This window comes from Betta splendens, chromosome 17 (genome assembly GCF_900634795.4).
Source record: "Betta splendens chromosome 17, fBetSpl5.4, whole genome shotgun sequence".
In the NCBI taxonomy this organism is placed as follows: Eukaryota; Metazoa; Chordata; class Actinopteri; order Anabantiformes; family Osphronemidae; genus Betta; species Betta splendens.
Genome location: NC_040897.2, coordinates 1,736,218 through 1,758,310, shown reverse-complemented (window position 1 = coordinate 1,758,310; position 22,093 = coordinate 1,736,218). Strand labels below are relative to the sequence as shown.

The window sequence follows — 22,093 nt, the reverse complement described above, 5'->3', positions numbered from 1 at the left end:
TTTCATGGTATGTTCCAAATCCATTAATAACCAGTGGAAATTGACTGAATTCACTGTACAGTCCCAGCAGTAACAGCACCGCGTCCATGTAATTCAGTGACTGAAATCCTAAATGCGTTCCCTCCCTCACCTCAGCGGCCGCATTCTGATGGATTCCTCCACAAAAACATCAGCAACAACAACAACAACCGGATTTAGGAGAATCTGCTTATCTGACGTTCTTAGCTGCCTCACAGAGAAAAACACAATTTGGGATTAACTTTTTCCCTCGAATAAAGTGCTCACATTATGATTACACTGATAATACATGACTTAATTTTACCCCAAATTTCCTTTTGTAATGAAAAAAAATGTTCTGTATTCAGCCTGAATTATTATTAATGTTCATATGGAGATTTAACCTGAGAGCTGTTTAAATTTAAACTAAGATCTTATTGTTGGTTAAGATGCTGGTCAAGAATGCGTTGCTAGGAATTCAGGTCAAGCCTTGGGACCAACACTAAATGGAACAGATCCATCAGGAACCTTCACATCTGTCTCTCTCTATTCTGGGAGGACACATTAGAACGGTTCACTTCAAAAAGAGGAAATGTGCCAGTTAAAACAATCCATGTCAAATTTGTTTCACTTCAGTTTGCTTTTTAGGTTGCATTCTATGGATACAGATTATAGATTATATAAAAATTCAACACATGCCACTTGAGGAAGCTGTTTTTATAGACTTTTATAAGGACATTTCTCAAATATGGTTCCTGTAGAATGAGAGCAGCGATGACAGTTATTACTTGCTGACCCCCGACGGTTTGTCATTAGCTACTTTGAGTCAGTGTTGTTCCAGAGGCCACTGTACTGCACTGTTGAGCTCTTTATTTATAAAGAGATTGATTACAAAGGACATCTCCAAGGAATTCAGACTGGATGATAAAATAGTGTTCCTGCACCTTCAGGCAGGACACAGTCTCACTTCTGTCCCAGTTAAAGCCACTATCTGGTCTCTGTCCCATTTTCTGGGACAAACCTGTTTAAACCAGGCTCCAAATTCTTCTGTGGATGAACAAACATGACGTAGAAAGCATCAAAATAAACACAACAAATGAGTTCATTTATCGAAAACAGTAAAAGTAATGCATCTAAAAACAAGCTTCATAAGATCATTACTGTTGTTTTGGTGTTTCTATTTCCACATATGAGAAATATGCTCAAAGATAAAAACAGAGCGTCATGGTAGACGAAATGTATTATTACAGTTTACAGCTTTGAGCTGAAGGTAAAATGTTTATCTCACAGATTCTTATTTAAATTAACACCTTTATCAACTTTTATTTTTAACTAAAAAGAAAGTGATACACATGTATCGCATGTAGTTTGCAATATTGTGGAAAGGAGCAGTCACATAAAAGCTCTCAGGATGATTGAAACCTCTTTCTCTTCACGAGCCACTTTTGTAGATTAAGTCTGCGTTGATGCGTCGCTTAAACTCTCTTAAAATGTCTAGCTTTTGTTTTTCGCTTCAGCAGCTCTCCATTCGTAACATTCTTGTAATCTGGCTGGATGATTAATACACAGCCCAATATCTTCCCTCCACACATGAAAGCTGTTTAGAGCATGAATAGAAGCCATAAGAAGCTTTGAACCCCATAGAACTGGAACATGACATACAGCTTTCTACTACGGAGCTATAGATTCTGAACCACACATAATTCAACTCGCATCAGATCAACATATCGAAAATTGTCTTCTCTGGGAAAAGCAACGTCTTCATTTGAAAACTTGAGACAGCTGATTTTAATTATTATTAACATCAATTTCTCAATCAGTCAAATCATTGCCAGCCAAAGGTTTTTAATCACAACATGAAAATATAATAAAAATATTTGTATGATACTGAATATATTTTACAGAGTGATCATTAGTTGACGGATTCGGACTTTTGTTTAATCATCTGTTTAGAGTGTTGATGCACCGCTTCAACAAAGGCGCCGACATTCTCCGGGTCCATGTCAGGGTACAGGCCGTGGCCCAGGTTGGCGACGTAGCCTCTGGTACCAAAGCCCTCCAGCATGTGTTTCACAATGTTTGAAATACGGTCCTGAGGAGAGCAGATGAACAGACACATGTTTAAAAGGACTTCACAGTAACATCCACATGTGGGTTCAAGGTTTCCAACAGAACTCTGCCTAAAGCTGGATGCCCTCTCCCTGCGGTCCAGCCTGGTTCCACTCTGGTTCATCAGTCCTCACCTTATTCTATATAAGACTTGACATTTGGCAGTGGGCAGGGCTTAGCATGGGCACACTGACTGGTCTGTGGCACTAGACAGTACCTTGAGCCACTCATGTAGCCACTCATGTAGCCACAAATCTACATGCGTCTCATCAATCAGCCTTTGTGCATAGGTGTAAGCTAAACCAACATTAGAGCAGAGGTTACCTTTGGAGCATAGAGAGCACAAGGATCCATGTTTCCCTGCAGGCTCACCTTTCCTCCCGTGCGCTCCCTGGAAACAAACACACAGACACAGACACACAGGGTAAACCTTTAACTAACAGGCCATGTATTGGAGGACAGCAGGAAGCACAGACAGCGTGCTGCCGTAAAGAATGAACAGTGACAAACCAAATACGGTCAAGTTTGAAGTGAGGAGAGTCATGTATTGATCCTCTACAAAGCTCACGTTGCACAGAGATATCAGTTCTTGCTGCATGTCAATAATTGCGTTTGGTTTGATTTTGCACACTCAAAAGAGAGAAAAGCATTTAAAACAAAATCATCATCAGGTTCTATTTTGTAATTTAAGGATCAAAACGGCACGTTGCACAATTATCAGGATCATATTAGTGAAGTACAATTGCTCTTTGTGTGGGTGGGCATTACCGTGCAGACTGTGGGTCAATGGTCCAGTCCAGACCAACCACCTCATAGTGGGACTGAGACAGATCCTCTAGAGCATAGTGAGCATCTTTGGCAAAAACAATCTGGAACAGACACACACACACACACACACACACACACACACACACACACACACACACACACACACACACACACACACACACACACACACACACACACAGTGTGATTGATGCACATACAGTAGATTCCAACATACTATTCACAGATCGTGGTATTGTAATGAAATGCTACCACCTACTGGTGATTAAGTGCCAAAGAACAAAAAACTAGTGGAGACTAGTACAATGGGCACATTTTTGTTTTCAGTGTACATATATGAGTTTAATGTAATTGTGTGTTTGCTTTTATATATTTCTAGAAGGAAATAGTTTGGGCTTATGTTTTGTCTCACCATGGGGATGTCCTGTCCCGCCTCCTTAAGTTTATCTTTGACCCGACGAGCAATGTCTCTGAGGTACGGCAGCGAGAACTCCTTAAATTCAACAGGTCCCAAGATGCCGGCGTGGGACTCAAACACCTGCAGAGCCTGAACATCACAGAAAAATGTGTAACTGTAACAGTCTTTGTTATAATGTTATAACTATACATAGTTATATTGTATAATTACACATGTTGCGTTTTAATGTATGTTTTTGTATTTTTCTGCATTTATAAAGGAACACGGAACTATCTTGTGAAATATTACACAACCCACAATATCTCTGTATGTAAATAAAGTATAACTGAACAACTCTCAAATGCTCTCAATGTGAAGTGTGGAGGAGGAGGTGGGACCGGGTGGGTCAATATTTGTGAACTAGTCAAAATTGAGGGCATTCCACAGGACTAATAATTTTTCCCCACACTAAAATGACCCCAAACAAGCCGTTTGCTTAAGTTGGGGCTCTCTGCCTAAACAGGAGAGTCATGAGCTGGCCTGCACAATCACCCGGTCCAAATGAAACTGAGAATGTTAGAAAAAGCTGCACATTAATGGAGCTGGTGCTGTGAGTTACCTGACTGTGTTCAGCAATGATGCTTTACATGCATTTCCAGCAATTGTGTTTATTTTTCATTACATCGCTACTAGGTGTAAACAGGTAAGTTTACCTGTGTTTTTGCATAAATTGGTTATTTATATATTTTACTAGTAAGTGAAGTAAAGTAAAACACCATTAGGAAATCTAAACCATCTCTGTCTCTCTGGTACACACTGCCTGCTTTGCGTCCTACTGTCCAAATTAAGAAGTCAAGTGAAAAAGGCAAAGACATCCAGACTTTTCTGAACTGCTTACTCCCTAGTGCGGGGTCACGGGGTGCTGGAGCCTATCCCAGCTGGCTACGGGCGAGAGGCGGGGTACACCCTGGACGGGTCGCCAGTCCATCGCAGGGCAACACATAGACAGACAACCATACACTCACACACTCACGGGCAATGAAGAGAAGCCAATCAACCTAATGCACGTCTTTGGACTGTGGGAGGAAGCCGGAGGACCCGGAGAGAACCCACGCAGACACGGGGAGAACGTGCAAACTCCACACAGAAAGGGACCTCCGGGAATCGAACACAGAATCTTCTTGCTGTGAGGCGACAGTGCTACGCACCGCACCACCGTGCCGCCCTCATCCAGACTTTGTGCAATAAATCCGCGCCTTTCCTCGTGGACTGTTCTGGCTCTATTTGTGCTGATACTGAGAATCAGGTTTGTTTCTGTACGCCTGAGGCAGACGTCACCGTCTAAAGTACTCCTGACAGTACACTTGCAACTGAAGCTGGAATCACTGCTTCTTAACCTTTTTGAACTGTCATCACCTGGGCTCCAGCTGCCACCTGTCCCAGCAGATACTCCACTATCACGTCAGTAAGCATCCTCAGCAGCATGTGGCTGGCCTCGGGGTGGCGGTAGAGCCAGCGCTTTGCCTTGGAGTGTGTATTAGAGCCTCCGCCTTCGATCATGTAGGACATCAGCGTCCACTGTAGAGGAAAGCAAGAAAACACAACAGAAAACATTTTCAACAGCGATCATTCTCATTACCATCACCAAGCGGTTGACTGGTCTGTAGATCTTCAAATGGATCTGTATCATCCCTCACCGGGGCTCCGGTAAAGCCTATAAGCGGCACTTTTCCCTCTAGCTTGTGTCGGGTCAGTGTAATGGCTCTGAAGACGTAGCCCAACTCCTTGTCCACATCCACTTTGACCCGCAGACGCTGCAGGTCTTCTGGCTCCTTCAGCGGCTCCGGGAATGTGGGACCCTTACCTGCCACCATCTGGACATCCATCCCCATGGCCTGGATGGACAGAGAAGAATGGAAGACTGTGAATACTGACCAGCTGAAAGACACTGTTTACAGAGAAACACACCAGCATTTAATTTCTGGCTGATTCCTGAGAAAGCATTAAGGAAGAGTTTAGCTTTGACCATTTACACTGTATGTACTATATACCTTCTGTAAATTTATGACTGATGTAATGATGAAATGTATGCAGGAGGTTCTGTTCGCTTTACCTGTGGGACAACTAGGATGTCAGAAAAAATGATGGCAGCATCAAAAGGAAAACGTCTCAGCGGCTAAAAGTGGAAAAAGAGAAACACAGAAATGAAGTAAAAAATGTAAAAAGTGTTATTTTCTAATTAATAGGCATAAAAACAGCATCTCTACCTGCAGCGTGAGCTCGCAGCAGGCCTCTGGGGACCGACATGTCTCAAAAAAGTCTTTCCCAGCTCTGGACTCCCGAAACTCTGTCATAACATTTAACATTACATTAATAGGTGTGAGTGCAGGAAGTGGCTCATCCACTTACGCTACAGAAAGCAGTGATTACAGAACCTGGCAGATATCGTCCAGCTTGTCTCATACACCACACAGGAACATACTCTGTTCCTTCTCCTCGTGCTGCCCGCAGGAATGTATCATTGTAAAGCTGAGGAAAGTTCCTGGGACTGGACGGAAATTAAGAAAAGTAACATGAAATATTTGGTCTTCAGCAAATGCAGCTGTGAGTTAAAAGAAGCTCAGTAGAGCTGAGCTTGATAAATATCGTCCATCATCTAACACAGCAACATTTATTAGCTTAATGATTTTTTCAACTGTTATTCGTAAAGTAATTGTTTTTGGTTTATCCTTCAGGGTTGTGTTATCTAGAATGCACATGTACCCATCCCTTCCCTCACCATCATGTTGGACAATCAGCCTCAGAGCTGTTGAAGCAGAGTGATTAGAGAGATAACAACTCTCTGCCCGTATCACCCTTCAACAGGAGGGAAACGGTTGAAAGCGTTAGTGGGACGGACTGTTAGAAACTGCACTTATAGCGTAACTATAACGTTATAGCGCATTTTATCATACACATCTACGTTTGTATAGAAAATGTACTGCAACACTGTTTTCATCTGGAATCGTTACATCGTTAAAGTTTCTATTAATGTCAGCCATCAAGTCTTCAATAATAAAAACTGAAAAACAAAGAACTTGTGAATCTAAATCAATGACTGAAAAAGGCGTTGAATTAAAACTACGAAATGGAAAAAGAACAATTTCAAGTTTTCCCTGAATTACATAAAACATCGCCATGATTCTGAAACTCTAGTAATTTATGTTCCAAAAATAACGTAAATACAAATATAGTGAAAAGAAAATCAAACTACTGTTTTTTTCTGAATACGCTTTTGCAAAATAAGATGTCCGTCAAGAAAAAAGTTACAGTTTTGCTGAAAACCTAAACTGGTGACAAACGTGTCTTCACGGTGGTTTCATAAGCAGCGCTAGCTTCATAACGACACTATTACAAAATGGGAACTCTTACAGGATGAACGCGTCCTTGCTCATGTCGGAGGCGCTGCGGTGGTGACAGTTCTCAGATGCTCCTCGGTCTCTCTCTGGAGAGTTCAGCTGCGACCTGAAGACCCTCAACTGCCATCAACAACCTCTTGCTCAACGCTTTCAGTTCCTACACAATCTGGCTGCAGGGCGCGGCCATCTTGAAAAACCATGTGACCAAACAGGAACTACGTCACCATTGCTGTTTTTGTTTATATTGTGTAGAAGTCACGCTTGCAAATACATTATTAAAAAGGTATGTCTAATAAATTGTATTTAATGAACTCCGAATATGTAAATATTGCATTACTTCAATTTAAAAGTAATGTTTTTTTTTTTTTACCTTTTCACAAAATAATCTCTTGACCCCCTGGAAGTGGCATTACTTTTGGCAACCAATTACTGCAACCAAACGAAAAAAATGTTTAACTTGCATATCGTTATTAGATGTTATCCCCTAATAACGAGATATTTTTCAGACACAGGCCTGTTGCTTTGAAACTGACATCAAACAATCGAGCTTATTCTTCAAAACATAATTTTTGTTCGTCTGACACAGGGAAATGCTGCTCCTATGCTGCCACATGAAGGTGTGGTTATCAGCACTCACTCACTCTGAAGGAGTCAACTCTCCGTCTGCATCGGAGAAAGAATCAGTGACCTCCTGGAAGTGGCATTAGCTTCAAACTGACAGGGAACTCCACAGACATATGAGCTACAACATGAGTGTGTGCTGAAGGACCTGTTGTGTATAGAAAGGCATTTATTAAGCGTTTTGGACCCTAATGGGGTTGAACTGAGAATGCAAAATCGTCTCAGACGTCAGATTTAAAGTGATTCTGCTTCAAAGTTCACGACCCGTTGACTCCTATGATGAACTGACACCAGGATGATCCTTTGGCTTCATGCGTACTCACTAAGAGCGACGCCGGGTATTTTACTTCTGAAGTTGAATGGAGGTAAGAGACTGCAGCCGATCAGAGATGGGCACAGAAAACGACATCATGGAGCAAATGCAAACGTTCTGGCATCAGGACCATGACGACGTCTCGTATTATCACTCACCCACTGCAGGTCCAGTCTCGCAGTAGCTGTACTTTATAACTAAACAGGTGTAAACTATTTATTATGATGTGCAATGATGCATTTACCTGTTACCTGTTTGTGTTCCTCACCAGCTCGTTGGTCCATTTATTTGTCCATGTTTTTGACTGAAAACGCTTTTTGTCCACTATTATACTGTACATACACAATGCTATCAGGATTTCTTTTACTCACTGGAGCAATGTGTCTAAAGTGTTTTTACTTCATAAGTTTTACTTGCACTAGAACTCCCACCTTTGCTTACATTAGTATTAATATCTCTCTCTCCTCCGTTTGAGGATGAATTGCAGTGAATTGCTCATCTCTGGAACAACCACATCATATGTCAGCAAACAAAGACATTCATATTAAAATTTACTGCCAATCTTTTGTCCATGTAGTTTAATATTCACTAGATTTTTCATTTCACATACTGTGGTAAAAAATAAAAACCTGAAAAAATCTGAATGGTACATTCTGCTTCAGCAACTGTGTAAGATTCACATACAAATACAAGTTTCCTTCATTCATTAATACATTAATTAATAACATCCAGTGCCATGACAAATCACTTTGTTCTGATGAAATGGTAAAGACTGTAGATTCCAAATGTAAAAATGCAAAACAAACAGAAACAACAAAAGCCACTGCACTTCAATATGAAGTGGGCATCAAGTTTTTATGTTGCTTTTGTAATAAAAAAAAAAAACGTGCTGAAATTCATTCTGAAGTTATACCACACCACTGTGTTTGTTCAGTACAAAACGATGCATGATTATAACATATAATTATTACATGTAATGCTGCATATACTGTAGCTGGGCCTGTTTACATGCCAAACTATTTACACAGAGCCACAGAGCAGCTGAAAAAACTCATCCAATCTTTTTATATTTTCTCTTCCCAAAATCAGCTGAGACCACGCATCTGTTTTACACATCTGTTAAAACTGAGTCGATACATACATCACTAACACAACCTGTCTTTTGATCTCTTAGTATTTTAGAATGTGCATTGAAAGAAGTTAAAGCTGAACACAATGTAATACTTACACAGCGTTGAGTGGCCGCAGTATAGTTTAAAATCAAACTAACCTACAAAATTCATATATGGGTATAAAAGCCAATATTAAAAACATTACAACATATAAATACATTTGTAACGTGTCATACATTATATACAGAGATGTGGCTTCAAACATAATCAGCAGGAATTGACAAGAAGAGTCTGTGGCGGTCTCTCGCTACGGCTGTTGCACGTACTGTCCCTCTGTGGCAGTGTAGAAGTCGTCCAGGACACTCTGCATGTAGTCAAAGGTGGGTCTGTTCTCAGGTTTGCTCTTCCAGCAGGACTGCATCTCCCTGTAGAGGGCGCTGGGGCAGCCGTCGGGCTGCGGCATCCGGTAGCCGCGCTGCACAGACGACATCACCTCGGCCTTGGACATGCCTGAGGGACAGGAGCGCAAGACATGGAGGTCAGAGGTGGTCAGAGGTGTGTCCACTGTCTGCACCGTGGACACACAAAGACACACCAGCAGGTGGCAGCAAGTACCCCATGTACACGTACAGCACATGATGCATCAAATCACTAAGCAGCTTCAGCAACTTATTTATACCACACACTGTTGCTGCCGTAAAATTCAGTATAGAACAGTGTCATCACACTAATAGTCCTGACGCACTAAGGACACACTCACCGGGGTAGGGAATTTTCCCGTAGGTGATGATTTCGTAGAGCAGAACTCCAAAGGACCACATGTCGGACTTGATTGTGAAGGAGCCGTAGTTAATGGCCTCTGGAGCGGTCCACTTGATGGGGAACTTGGCTCCTGTGGACACACACACGGACACACACACACACGCACGCACGCACGCACACACACAAACACACACGCACGCACACAAGCACGCACACACGCACGCGCGCGCACACACACACACACACACACACGTGCGGGCACACACACACACACACGAACACACGCACGCACACACGCACACACACACACACACACACACACGAACACATGCACGCACACACATACACACGCACACACACACGTGCACGCACGCACACACACACACACACACACACACACACACACACACACACACACACACACACACACACACACATTTTTCACATTGATTATTATCTGAGAGAACTTTTGATAAACAACATGCATCCACAGCAGTTTTTTAATCAAAGACCAAAACAATCAACTGTGCTTTGACCTTGTGAGAACAAATAAAAAACAGATCAAATCAGAATGAGGAACCAGATGATGATAAAGAACTTTTACAGCGTAACATCATTAGGTATCGTGTCTGTCTCACAGACACACACACACACACACACACACACACACACACACACACACACACACACACACACACACACACACACACACACACAACATTCCATTCCATGAAAAGTAGAACTGTACAGGACGCGCCCACACATTTCTAGTGTAAACATAAGTGATACTATTCATTTATGTGCAGTGGAAACAGAGTTATTTTAGTCTCCTTCAAGAGTTTCCAGGTTCCAGATCAGTGCTCAGCTGAGTTTCATCATGACCAGGAGGCACACAACCGACCTTCAAAGATAATTAATATTAAATGAAGTAGTTAAAATATGGTTGTAATATTGTTAGATATTGTTGATAATGTAATGTTGAACCAGTGTTTAATGCTCTAATGTTGACAGGAAGACACTGAAATAACGTTCATTCACCTTTTAAAATCAACACATAATCCAAGGGTCATTCAACCAGAGTTATGAGGCTGATTCAAATACTCAGCGTTGAAATGGCAGCTGGGTATTTTTACGAGCCCATTGTGTCCTGTGTGAGACAAACTGGTGCGTATGGTTTGCAGTCACCAGTTGGACTCTGAGGATGAGTCTGCGGTGAGGAAGCAGCGCCCACTTCTGTTTCTGTGCTTTTATATTAGTCTCACAGGCTCCCAGAGCGGGTGCTTTGTGATGGCGTCTATATCCTGACACTGATGGAAACGCTCACGCACACATGCACATCGTACCCTCTCTGGCGCTGTACTCGTCGTCCACGATGACTCGCGCCAGCCCGAAGTCTGCGATTTTACACAGCAGATTATCTGAGACCAGGACGTTGGCGGCTCTCAGGTCCCTGTGGATGTAGTTCCTCTTCTCTATGTAGGCCATGCCCTCTGCTATCTGCGGACCAGCAAAGACAAGGTATTAAAGGAAAATATGAAAGTAAACTGTACATTTGTTTTATTTGTCCTGGTTTTTAATTGCTGAACGTATTAAATAACTGCACTGCAACAGCACAATGTGTTGACATAAACCAACAGCTATAGATTGGATGACCTCTCACCTCTGTATTTAGACTGCTTTTCATAGGTCATATCAAGTTAAGACAGCTCTTAAACCAGCACATCCATTTCAACCCAAACCAACCTATCTCTAACAGGTCATGAACCACAGGCTTTTACACCTTCACTGAAACAGCCAATCACTACCACTTCTCTTTGGGCTTTTCCCATCAGCGAATCATCCTTTTCCATCTCATTCTATCCTGGGAGTCTCCTCCACTCACACCAGCCAACCTCATGTCCTGTGTCATCACATCCATGTATCTCCTCCCTGGGCGTCCTCTCGTCTGGCAGCTCCATCTCCAACATCCTTCTACCAGTATATTCGCTCTCCCTCCTCTGCACACGTCCAAACCACCTCAGTCTGTCCTCTCTGACTTTGTTACTAACAGGCAGCGTGAGCCGTCCTCTGATGAGCTGGTTCCTGGTTCTGTCCAACCTCGTCGTAAGGAGAACCTCAGCATCTTCATCTCTGCTGCTCCACCTCTTCCTCACTGTCTCTAACTCATAGAGCAGGAATCTGGACAGTGATGTTCTATCTGCTCACTGCAGATAGAACATCACTGTCCAGATTCCTGTCTGACCTCGTCTGTCAGTCTGTCCATCAGCACAGCAAACAGGAAGGGGCTCAAAGCTCCACCTTCTTCCTGAGCCTGGCCTTCACGACTCTTTCCCTTCATTGGGAAGAGACTTCATTGTGTGGCTCATTAACTTTGTAGTTGCTGCAGTTCTGCGTGTCGCCCGTTCTTAAAGATCGGCACCAGAACGCTTCTCCTCTTCTTCTCAGACATCTTCTCGCTCTCTAGGATCCTGTTGAACAAACTAGTTAGAAACTCCACTGCTGTCTCTTCTAGACACTTCCACACCCCAGGTCATCAGGACCAACAGCCTTTCCACTCTTCATCCTGCTCAGAGTCTTCCTCACCTCATCCTTTCTAATCTCTGCTATTTCCTGCTCCACAACATCCACATCTTTCTCCCTTCTTTCCCTGTCACTCTCCTCATCCATCAGCTCCTCAAAATACTCCTTCCATCCTCTCTGCACACTCTCCTGGGTTGGTAACCCTTCAACCAGCCAATCATGGGCCAATATTCAACCGTCGTAAGAACCAGTGTTCAGTTACTGGTCCAGTCATCCTGTCTGTTCTGTTGTTGTTTCCTGTTGTTGTTGTTTTCTCTTCTTTTTCCTCTCACCCCAACCCGTCGAGGCCGGTGGTCACACTGAGCCTGGCTTCGCTGGTTTCTTCCTCTAGTAGGATTTTATTTCTTTACACTGTTGCTATCATACATTAATTAAATAAAAATGTATATATATATTATATTAATATATATATTATATATATTTATAATATATATATATATATATATATATATATGGCACGCTGGATAGCTCAATCGGTAAAGTCACAGGACTTGCATGCCCCTAACGGGGGATTCGAACCGGGACCAGAGCACCTTGGCGAGAAGTGGGCTACTGGAACAAGAAAGAAATGGCTGACATGCGAGAACAAGGCTCTGTTGGAAGCTACTACTCAAGTAACCCTAGTCAGAGGGGTTACATGCAAAGAATGTGCGGTGAATGGGAACAGAGAAACCCACATTCAAGACTGACGGCGAAGCAACTAGTAGCTCAGTGTTCCAACATCCACAAACGGCAACTGCTATCACGACTTGAGATTGACGAGATACAACACAAATGCTACGGCAAGGGGGAGCCAGGACGCCAGGTCAGAGGGGAGGTTTCACTATCTCCCCAACCGGAAATTGGGTACGAAGCCCCAATAAGCACAGATACGCTGAGCGAGGCAGCGACTGACCTGAAAAATAAGATCATGGCGAGATTGAACAGGCAACCCCGAACCCCACTACAACGGCTAAGTGAAGTACCATCAGAAAGTCTCATGGAAGATGTGAATGCAGCATTGAGAGCGATCCCTACCACAACAATCACAGAAACCAATGAGCTGATATACGCTTCAGCATCAGTGATCCTAGAGGTGCTTGGCTATAAGAGCAACCATGGGAGCCATGAGAAACAATACCCACCATGGAAACGAAGGTTGGAGGCAAAAATCAAGGCAGCTCGGAGGGAAGTGAGCCAAATGACAGAGGCCCAGAGAGGTGCAATGAAAAGACCAATGCCTAAGAGGTACAGCCAGATGCCCATACCTGAAGCACTCGAAACTGCCAAGCAAAGGCTACAAGCCTTGGCCAGCCGCCTAAAGAGATACACCAGAGACAACGAAGCCAGACGAATAAACCGGCTGTTCGCAACACAACCTGCGAAAGTGTACTCTCAATGGCAGGGTAATAACAGCAGAGCAGACCCATCAAGGCTGGAAACTGAACAGTACTGGAAAGGGATATGGGAAAGGGAGGCATCACACAACAGTGATGCACAGTGGCTGGTGGATCTGAGGGAAGACCACAGTAACCTCCCTGAACAGAACCCAGTGACTATCACAGTGGCAGACATCCAACATAGAGTCTCAGGTATGAAAAACTGGACAGCACCTGGCCCTGACATGATCCACGCCTACTGGCTAAAGAAGCTCACTGCAATCCATGAGCGCCTGGCAGCACAAATGAACCAGCTGCTAAGGGATGGGACTCACCCTGAATGGCTGACCAAAGGGTGAACGATCCTGATAATGAAGGATCCCTCAAAGGGTACAGTCCCATCCAACTACCGGCCAATAACCTGTCTCTCCACAACATGGAAGCTCATGTCGGGCATCATCGCAGCTAAGATAAGTGGGCACATGAGTCAATACATGAGCAAAGCTCAGAATGGCATTGGTAAGGATACCAGAGGAGCCAAACACCAACTCCTGGTAGACAGAACAGTCGCCCAAGACTGCAGAATGCGACACACCAACCTGTGCACAGCCTGGATCGACTACAAGAAAGCCTATGACTCAATGCCACACACGGATCACTGAATGCTTGGAGCTGTACAACATCAACAGAACTCTAAGGGCCTTCATTGCAAACTCGATGAGGTTGTGGAAAACCACCCTTGAAGCCAATGGGAAGCCACTTGCCCAAGTATCCATCAAATGTGGCATATACCAAGGAGATGCACTGTCCCCACTGCTGTTCTGCATAGGTCTGAACCCCCTCAGCCAAATAATAAACAAGACTGGCTATGGATACTGACTCCGGAACGGGGCCACCATAAGTCACCTCCTCTACATGGATGACATCAAGCTGTACGCCAAGAGTGAGCGAGACATCGACTCGCTGATCCACACTACCAGGATCTACAGCTCGGACATCGGGATGTCATTCGGACTCGAGAAATGTGGGAGGATGGTGACAAAGAGAGGCAAGGTAATCCACACAGAAGGGGTCTCACTCCCAGAAGGAACAATAGCCGACATTGAGGACAATTACAAGTACCTTGGAATACCACAGGCGAACGGCAACCTTGAACAGGCAACAAGGAATGCGGCAACAGCCAAATACCTCCAACGAGTACGGCAAGTCCTAAGAAGCCAGCTCAATGGCAAGAACAAATCCCGGGCAATAAACAGCTACGCTCTGCAAGTGATCAGATACCCTGCGGGAATAATAAGGTGGCCAAAGGAAGAGATACAGACCACAGATGTTAAGACACGAAAGCTCCTCACCATGCATGGAGGGTTCCACCCCAAATCCAGCACCCTGAGACTGTACGCTAGCCGCAAGGAAGGAGGCCGAGGACTAGTGAGCGTGAGAGCCACTATCCAGGATGAAACATCCAAGATCCATAAGTACATCAAGGACAAGGCCCCGACAGATGACGTGCTGAGTGAATGTCTCAGGCAGTGGAGAACAGAGGATGAGATGCTGGAAGAGGGACCATCATGGGAGGACAAGCCCTTGCATGGGATGTACCACCGGAACATAACTGAAGTGGCTGATCTCAACAAATCCTACCAATGGCTTGAAAGGGCTGGGCTGAAGGACAGCACAGAGGCACTCATCCTGGCTGCACAGGAGCAGGCCCTGAGCACCAGAGCCATAGAGGCCCAGATCTACCACACCAGACAAGACCCAAGGTGTAGACTGTGCAAAGAGGCCCCTGAGACGGTCCAGCACATAACTGCAGGGTGTAAGATGCTGGCAGGCAAAGCATACATGGAACGCCATAACCAAGTGGCTGGCATAGTATACAGGAACATCTGCGTGGAGTATGGACTGGAAACCCCAAGGTCAAAGTGGGAAACACCTCCCAAGGTGGTAGAGAACGAGCGAGCCAAGATCCTGTGGGACTTCCAGATACAGACAGACAGAATAGTAATGGCGAACCAACCAGACATTGTGGTGGTGGATAAAGAGCAGAGGAAAGCCGTAGTGGTGGATGTGGCAATACCAAGCGATGGCAACATCAGGAAAAAGGAACATGAGAAACTAGAGAAATACCAAGGGCTCAGAGAAGAACTGGAGAAGGCTTGGAAGGTGAAGGCCACAGTGGTGCCTGTGGTGATCGGAGCACTAGGGGCTGTGACCCCCAAACTGGAGGAGTGGCTACGACAGATCCCTGGAAAAACATCCGAAATCTCAGTCCAGAAAAGTGCAGTCCTAGGAACAGCAAGGATACTGCGCAGAACCCTCAAGCTCCCTGGCCTCTGGTAGAGGACCCGAGCTTGGAAAGTGGACGAGACCACCCGCGGAGGGTGAGAATAGAGTGTGTATATATATATGAATGCGAATACATCTACATTCATTAGTTAGTTATAAAGAATAGAGCCGTAAACATTCTGGCAGCAGTGCCACCAGAATGTGAGGTTGTTAATGTTCTCCTTGAAATCTGTTGCTGCTGGCCCACAAAAAGCTGGTATTAATATCACATTCAAAACAAACATTTGCATGAAATCAGTGCATCACAAAGCAAAACAAAAAGGAAGCAATATCAGTACAGGGAAGCTCTGAGCTACAAAAGATCATTGTTGGAAACAGGTTTCTCAGGTTCGTCAGGAGATGTTGGGCTAATCTTCCCTCAGTGTGTGTGATAAGTACCTTTTATCACTGTTATTTGTCTCTTATTGTTATGCTATGCTTCATTTTCCCCAGCCGTGTGACTGGGCCCTCTAGACGCTTGGTTTGACTCATATGAAGGAGGAATGATGAGAAAAACATCACCTGTGCTGAGAAGTCGATGAGCTTGGGCAGCTGCAGCCTGCACCCCTCATCACTCTTCAGGAAGTCCAGCAGGCTCCCTGCAGCGATGGAGCACAGTCAGCCACAGCCGGCTGCGCCTGCTCTGCCGCACGCGCTCACGCCTCCGCTCACTTACCGTTGGCCATGAACTCAGTCACGATGTATATGGGCTCGCTCTTGGTGACCACAGCGTAGAGTCTGACCAGCCTGTGGTGCTGCAGCGTCTTCATGACGTTGGCTTCCTCCATGAAGGCCTCCACAGTCATGGTCCCGGGCTTCAGCGTCTTCACCGCCACCTTGGTCGCGTTGTTGTAGTACGCTGATCAGGCAGCAGCAGAGAGAGGTGGGAAACCGTATCAGCACAGGATTCTGGGTTTATCGGCCGTGTGTGTGAATGTTCTAGTTCAAGAAACGATCCAATCTCACCTGGAAGTTGCTGACAATAACAGGAAAAATTAAAACAGGAAGTAGTTGAGCAACAGCTGGGTCGACGGCACATCGCACCAAGCAGACAAGCCTTTCAGTTTATAGTGTAGAAAGATCTGGGTCTGCTCTTATTTCTTTCAGAATTGACTCTTCCTGACCAGTAAATTGATGCTGATTAGCGTTAAAACATCTGTTTGTCTGTTTGCTACTTTTGCAGAAGGCGTCAGACCATCCAGGCTGCTGCTCAGAGTAGATCTGACAGTGTCGGACCTGCAACAGAGCAGGGCACCAAACCTCCCAGCTTCAACCACTGAACATGAGCACGTCAGCACAGCAAATCACAGTCACTGGACACACAGTATTCAGTCACTCAGGATCTGATTCATGTGACTGAACTGAAGCGCAGCTTTCTGTACTTGATGTCATGAACACAGATGCGTGTCGATACAGGTTTATGTTGTTTGACACAAAAAGAGAGAGGAAAAGTCCACTATGTGTAGCAACACTGACTTCTCAGCAGCTTGGAGTGTTGCATCAAACCACAGTAAAATGAACGCTGAAAGTGAAACTGCTGCGGCAAAACCAGCCTTTTAGTCTGAAGAAACCGAGAGAGCGCATCTACAACATCCTCAGGGTGTTCCTGTCGTTCTCATCATCATCCAGACAAACCTGTACCTGGGACTGAACCTCAAATCTCAAGCTATGGACCAGTGCCTCACACTCAGTGAACAGCTCATTAGGTGAGAGGCTTCACTGCATCAGACAGTTTACTGCTGGTTCATGTTTCCTCTATGAAAACACTGGACAGCACATTTTCACATAAACAAATGAACCAAGGCATAAACGGATAATCTGTAACACACCTAATGCAATGAATGAAGGGAAGTCATTTTAGTTTCACTTCAGCTTCCCTGTGCTGTGCTGATAACGCTGAACATACAGTAAGTGGAAGGAATGAGTAGAAATCCTTGGACCTGAGAAGCCCAGGAATGAACAGCACCCTTCAGAAAGATTTTCATGGCGAGTGATTCATCCTTTGTCATGTCTCATTACTGTGAGACATATTACTGTAATAATGAATCATCTCTTCCTCTTAAAATGGAACTGACTGGCAGCGTGAACCACCGCTGTGTGGCCTGTGGTTGACCTGTTCAGACACACAGATACTCATTCGTCCACTCACCCATCCACACTTCTCCAAACTGCCCGGCTCCCAGTTTTTTCACCATCCTGATGGAGTCCTTGGAAATTTCCCATGCATCTTTGTCCCACGGCTTCTGAGCTTTGGGCTTCACACAGGGGCGATCCAATTTCCGACACAGACCATCTGCTTTATCTGGTGCAGACACACACGCAATCCAACACTGTCACCAACGCTTCTACTGTATGTCCCCATGAGCCAATAAAGCAGATGAGGTTGATACGCTGCAGCGTTTGGGGACTTAACGTGTAAACAGCGTCACTGAGGTGAAGGCGTAGACAGACTTCTAGTACTCGTACTCACTGTGGTAGTGTTTGATCATACTGCCGATGTCAGGGAAGGAAATCTTGGGGGAGACGAAGCAGCCACCGTTGTCTAGGGTTCGGATCTTATAGTGTTTGACTGAATCTGTGCCGCTGGGGTCGGCATCTCTGATGGACAGGGCGTAGGTGCCTGTGGGCCAGTCAGGAGGATACAGCAGGCGCTTTGAATGGCAAAAACCAAACCAATGGTCCGTTCTTGAAAACCACAGATTCTTACTGAATCTGTGGCGTTTGCCTGTTTGTCAGAGCTCCCTCACCTTTGGGCATTTCGCTCTCCCTGATGAGGTAAGAGCCCACTTTGTTGGCGGAAGACAACAGCTGCCTCTCAGCCTCCTTCCTCGTGATGCCCTTAAAAAACCAGCTGCAATAAACAGAAATCACAATGAGTAGACACAGTCCTTAAAGTACAGTACCTCCATCTTTACTCTACATTCTTCCCGTGATGAGCAGAAAAAACATGCAACAACACGCTTCAGTGTGATTCACTGTAATTCATGCAGATTGAGTCTCTGGCCACGATGTTTCCAGAAAACCCATCAAACACGCGACTTGACAACAAGTCAGTTGTGTCTTTTTGCTGTGTAGCAGTGCTGTGTACCACTCACTCCTCTGTCTCCATGGTGTCGGCCTGCGCTACGTAATTGGACGGGATGAATCCTTCCTTGTTGGTTTTAAGTGACCTTGCTTTCCACCACTCGCCATGTCTGCAAGAATAATTAACACATTCACACAGTCATTGAGGATCCTTAAAGACATAAATGTACAATAATTACTTCAAACTGTGCTTAATAATAGATGTTAATAGACAAGGTCCTGTAAGTTAAAACCACAATTAATAACAAAGGGTTCAGGGGAAACGATGTGACATCAAACATGTGACTGTCCTTTATGAGGAAATGTACAGACCATGAAGAACATTTTGAGAAACACACTCACTCTTCTAGGATTTTCATCATGTCTCCTTTCTTAAACCCCAAGTCGTCGGGGTGCACAGAGTCGTACGTGTAAAGCCCAACAACAACCTTATGAGCCCCTTCTTGCTCTGAGAAATGAAAACAAAATGAATGAACAAAACAAATACTGTAGAGTCCAAGCTATTAGTAATAACAAAATGAATCTAGTAGAAAAATAGGGCAACAACATAGAGTGGCTTCACTGACTGTCTGGACTTATATACATGAACAATGCAACAAAACAATGCATATTTTATGAAATATTCTGAATCTGAATTAATGTGTACGTGTAGAAGTGGAAGCTCTCCAACTATTGGCTGCGTCTTCTCTGTCTTTTGGTACTTTAGGAGAGAATGAAATAAAGAGGCTCAGTACCTTCCATGTTCTGAAACACCTGACCAGGTAACAGGGAGTTGTTCTGCAGAGACAGGGTTTTCATTATCAGAGGTTGGAAATGACATATTAATTATATAAGACAAAAAGAGAGGCAAAGAGGAACAGGTGATTATGACATCGTATCGACTGTATCTATCAAATATTATTGGAACTGATAAATCCATCATTTAGATAACAGACAATCACAGCCGGTTCCTTTTTCATTTCCTTCTGATAGTCTGAGTTAAGACAGGGAAGTTCTCCTCATTAAAAACATAAAATACTAAAATATAATGGATGAAGGAACTTGATAACTCTGCTTGGCCTTGTTTGTAGCCGCGCTCAGCTCACGCCGGCAGACGTTACTCACGGTGCTGTTTCTTGCATTGGAGGTGGGGTCTTTGACGTAGTGCGAGCGCTCCGTGTGCACGGTCTGCTGGCTGATCTTTCCCTCCACGCTGCTGCTCAGCACTGACTCCATGCAGCCCATTCTTCCTGCAGGAGGAAGTGAGAAATGAAGCGCACTGGTACAGTTGCTGAACAGCACCTGTCACCTGTTATGTAAAAGCGACACACACCTACTCCACTAACATGCATTATTTTAATCACTATGTGCACAAAATTAAACAAATCCATTCTACGACTAAATATTATGACACCTCGGTAAAAAAACACGTTACACCATCTCTGACTACATCTTCACACTCAGCGCATCTTTTTCTGGTGAACAGCTTGAAATGGAAGTTTGTGGTTGATGCAGAGGGGAAGTCAACCACTGCACTAACATCTTTCTAGGCCACAATCAGTCGATCAGTCGTTTGCGTAAAACTTATGTGTTTATGGAATCCTAAGTTCTATACTATATTTATTACTTGTTAAAAAACACAAAAATAAGAATATATTCAAGCTTTGTGAAACAATCATCATAGAGTAATGCAGGAAATAGTAGATTTAAATAACTGATATGTTCAACAATGTGCTGTTTGATATTCACCATGTGAAGTAAATGAAATAAGAGTATGGCTAAAGAGGTAATGATCTGAGAAAAGATCCAGGATGATCAAATCAACCTCATATCAGCAGCACAGAGTGAAACCCATATTTGACCGTAGCAAAGGTTTTTCATAAATCAACCCGTCTGAATCCATGAAAACACCATAGTGGCTCTTTGAACAGGAAACAAGTGCATGATTGAACAAGACAAACACATTTACGGGCGCCGGTCCCGTGGGACAAACACTGAGCTCCAGCGCTGCAGGAAACACTGCAGCACAGCCTTCGAATGGAGTTTACAGCAAACAGCGTCCCAAAGAGACACTGTGCATCTGAATGTTGGTCCCTGTTGTATTATTCACAGTCTGAAGTCAGTACAAAAAGTCAAAAACAGCAGGAAAATGATGTTGATTCCATCTAAAGTTTCTATTTAGCGGAAACTCATTACAGAATCTAGGAGAGACCTGTCTTTCTATTCTATGGTGAGTAAAATCATGAAGTGGAAGCACAAAAAGAGGAATAGAGCTCGAAGCTTCTGCATTCCATCGTTCCCATCAGAGCTTTGCTGCTGTGGGTGGCGTTTCTGCTCTCCTGGACTTCTGCTTCTGGGCCTCTGGTTCACTGCAACCACAGCTGATCCTGATATTGTTACTCAACATCTATCTCTTGGTAAAACGTTGGGTTTTCAGCATGTGAAAGGTTTGATCTGCTGACGAGCCCAAAGTCAAACAGACGTGATCCTGGTCGACTCCTTCCCTGAAGCCTCTAGTAACACAACGCTACACACTAAGATTTGTGTTGACATAAAACACATTAACAGTCACCTTCACAGCAGATTCCTTTCCAAGAAAGTGCAATGCAACGTTTTGGACATTCTGACATAAAACCTATTGTTTTTGATTATTTAGTTAACTTCTTATATTCTTAATAGAAGAGATGGAAACCAGGGATCCAGAAACAATCCCAGTGAACTGAGCGAGGCCCAACTAAGGTCTGAGAAAGAAGACGTGACAAAACTAAATGAGCGTTAATGTCAGTAAAGAAAAAGACACTAATACGGCTCTACGTCTGATTATGTTCTTTCTACAAAATTTACCCATTGTGGGACTATTAAAGGTTTTCCTATTCTTATTTTTCTGTGTAGTCAATCACTGTAAATGACCAATTTAAATCAAAGGATAAAACAAACACAAACACAATCGAATCTATGGTCAATTACTTTCCCATGCTGCACTTTTAGATCCCAGCTGTTTTTGTGCGACAGTGCATCGTTGCAAAGCAGCCTCATTAAAATCACAATCTCAGCCTGGTTTTAGTGTTGATCATGTTCGTTCCTACCGCTTTCAGTAAGTCGACCCGTTAGGGATGCAGTTCATCCACAGCGCAGCACCTTCTGGTCTGGGGATCCGTCACCAGTGTGTTTGTCATCAGTTGTGTGGAGCCTGACAGGTCGGTGGGCGAGTCGACGCGGGCTGTTACAGCCACCGGAATGAGGAACTCTGTCAAACTCACAGGGGATTTTTC

At 44.2% G+C, this 22,093-nt stretch overlaps 2 protein-coding genes across 2 annotated transcripts; both read right to left on the bottom strand.

Moving 5' to 3' along the window:
• Positions 1–1,761: 1,761 nt before the first annotated feature.
• urod (uroporphyrinogen decarboxylase) lies at positions 1,762–6,892 on the bottom strand. The gene is made up of 10 exons (XM_029132797.3): positions 6,701–6,892; positions 5,725–5,837; positions 5,557–5,636; positions 5,403–5,465; positions 4,987–5,184; positions 4,706–4,867; positions 3,305–3,439; positions 2,875–2,975; positions 2,431–2,497; positions 1,762–2,089 (listed from the first exon to the last, which is right to left on the bottom strand). The coding sequence occupies exons 1-10, from the start codon at positions 6,721–6,723 to the stop codon at positions 1,910–1,912; spliced, it is 1,122 nt and encodes a 373-aa protein (XP_028988630.1). The 5' UTR covers positions 6,724–6,892; the 3' UTR covers positions 1,762–1,909.
• A 1,290-nt stretch (positions 6,893–8,182) lies between these two features.
• On the bottom strand, positions 8,183–22,067 carry lyn (LYN proto-oncogene, Src family tyrosine kinase). The gene is made up of 13 exons (XM_029132025.3): positions 21,908–22,067; positions 19,947–20,071; positions 19,577–19,619; positions 19,185–19,290; positions 18,854–18,952; positions 18,506–18,609; positions 18,229–18,378; positions 17,908–18,060; positions 16,435–16,617; positions 16,281–16,357; positions 10,839–10,992; positions 9,494–9,625; positions 8,183–9,243 (listed from the first exon to the last, which is right to left on the bottom strand). Exons 2-13 carry the CDS (start codon positions 20,064–20,066, stop codon positions 9,041–9,043), a joined length of 1,524 nt encoding a protein of 507 aa, XP_028987858.1. The 5' UTR covers positions 20,067–20,071; positions 21,908–22,067; the 3' UTR covers positions 8,183–9,040.
• Positions 22,068–22,093: the final 26 nt, after the last annotated feature.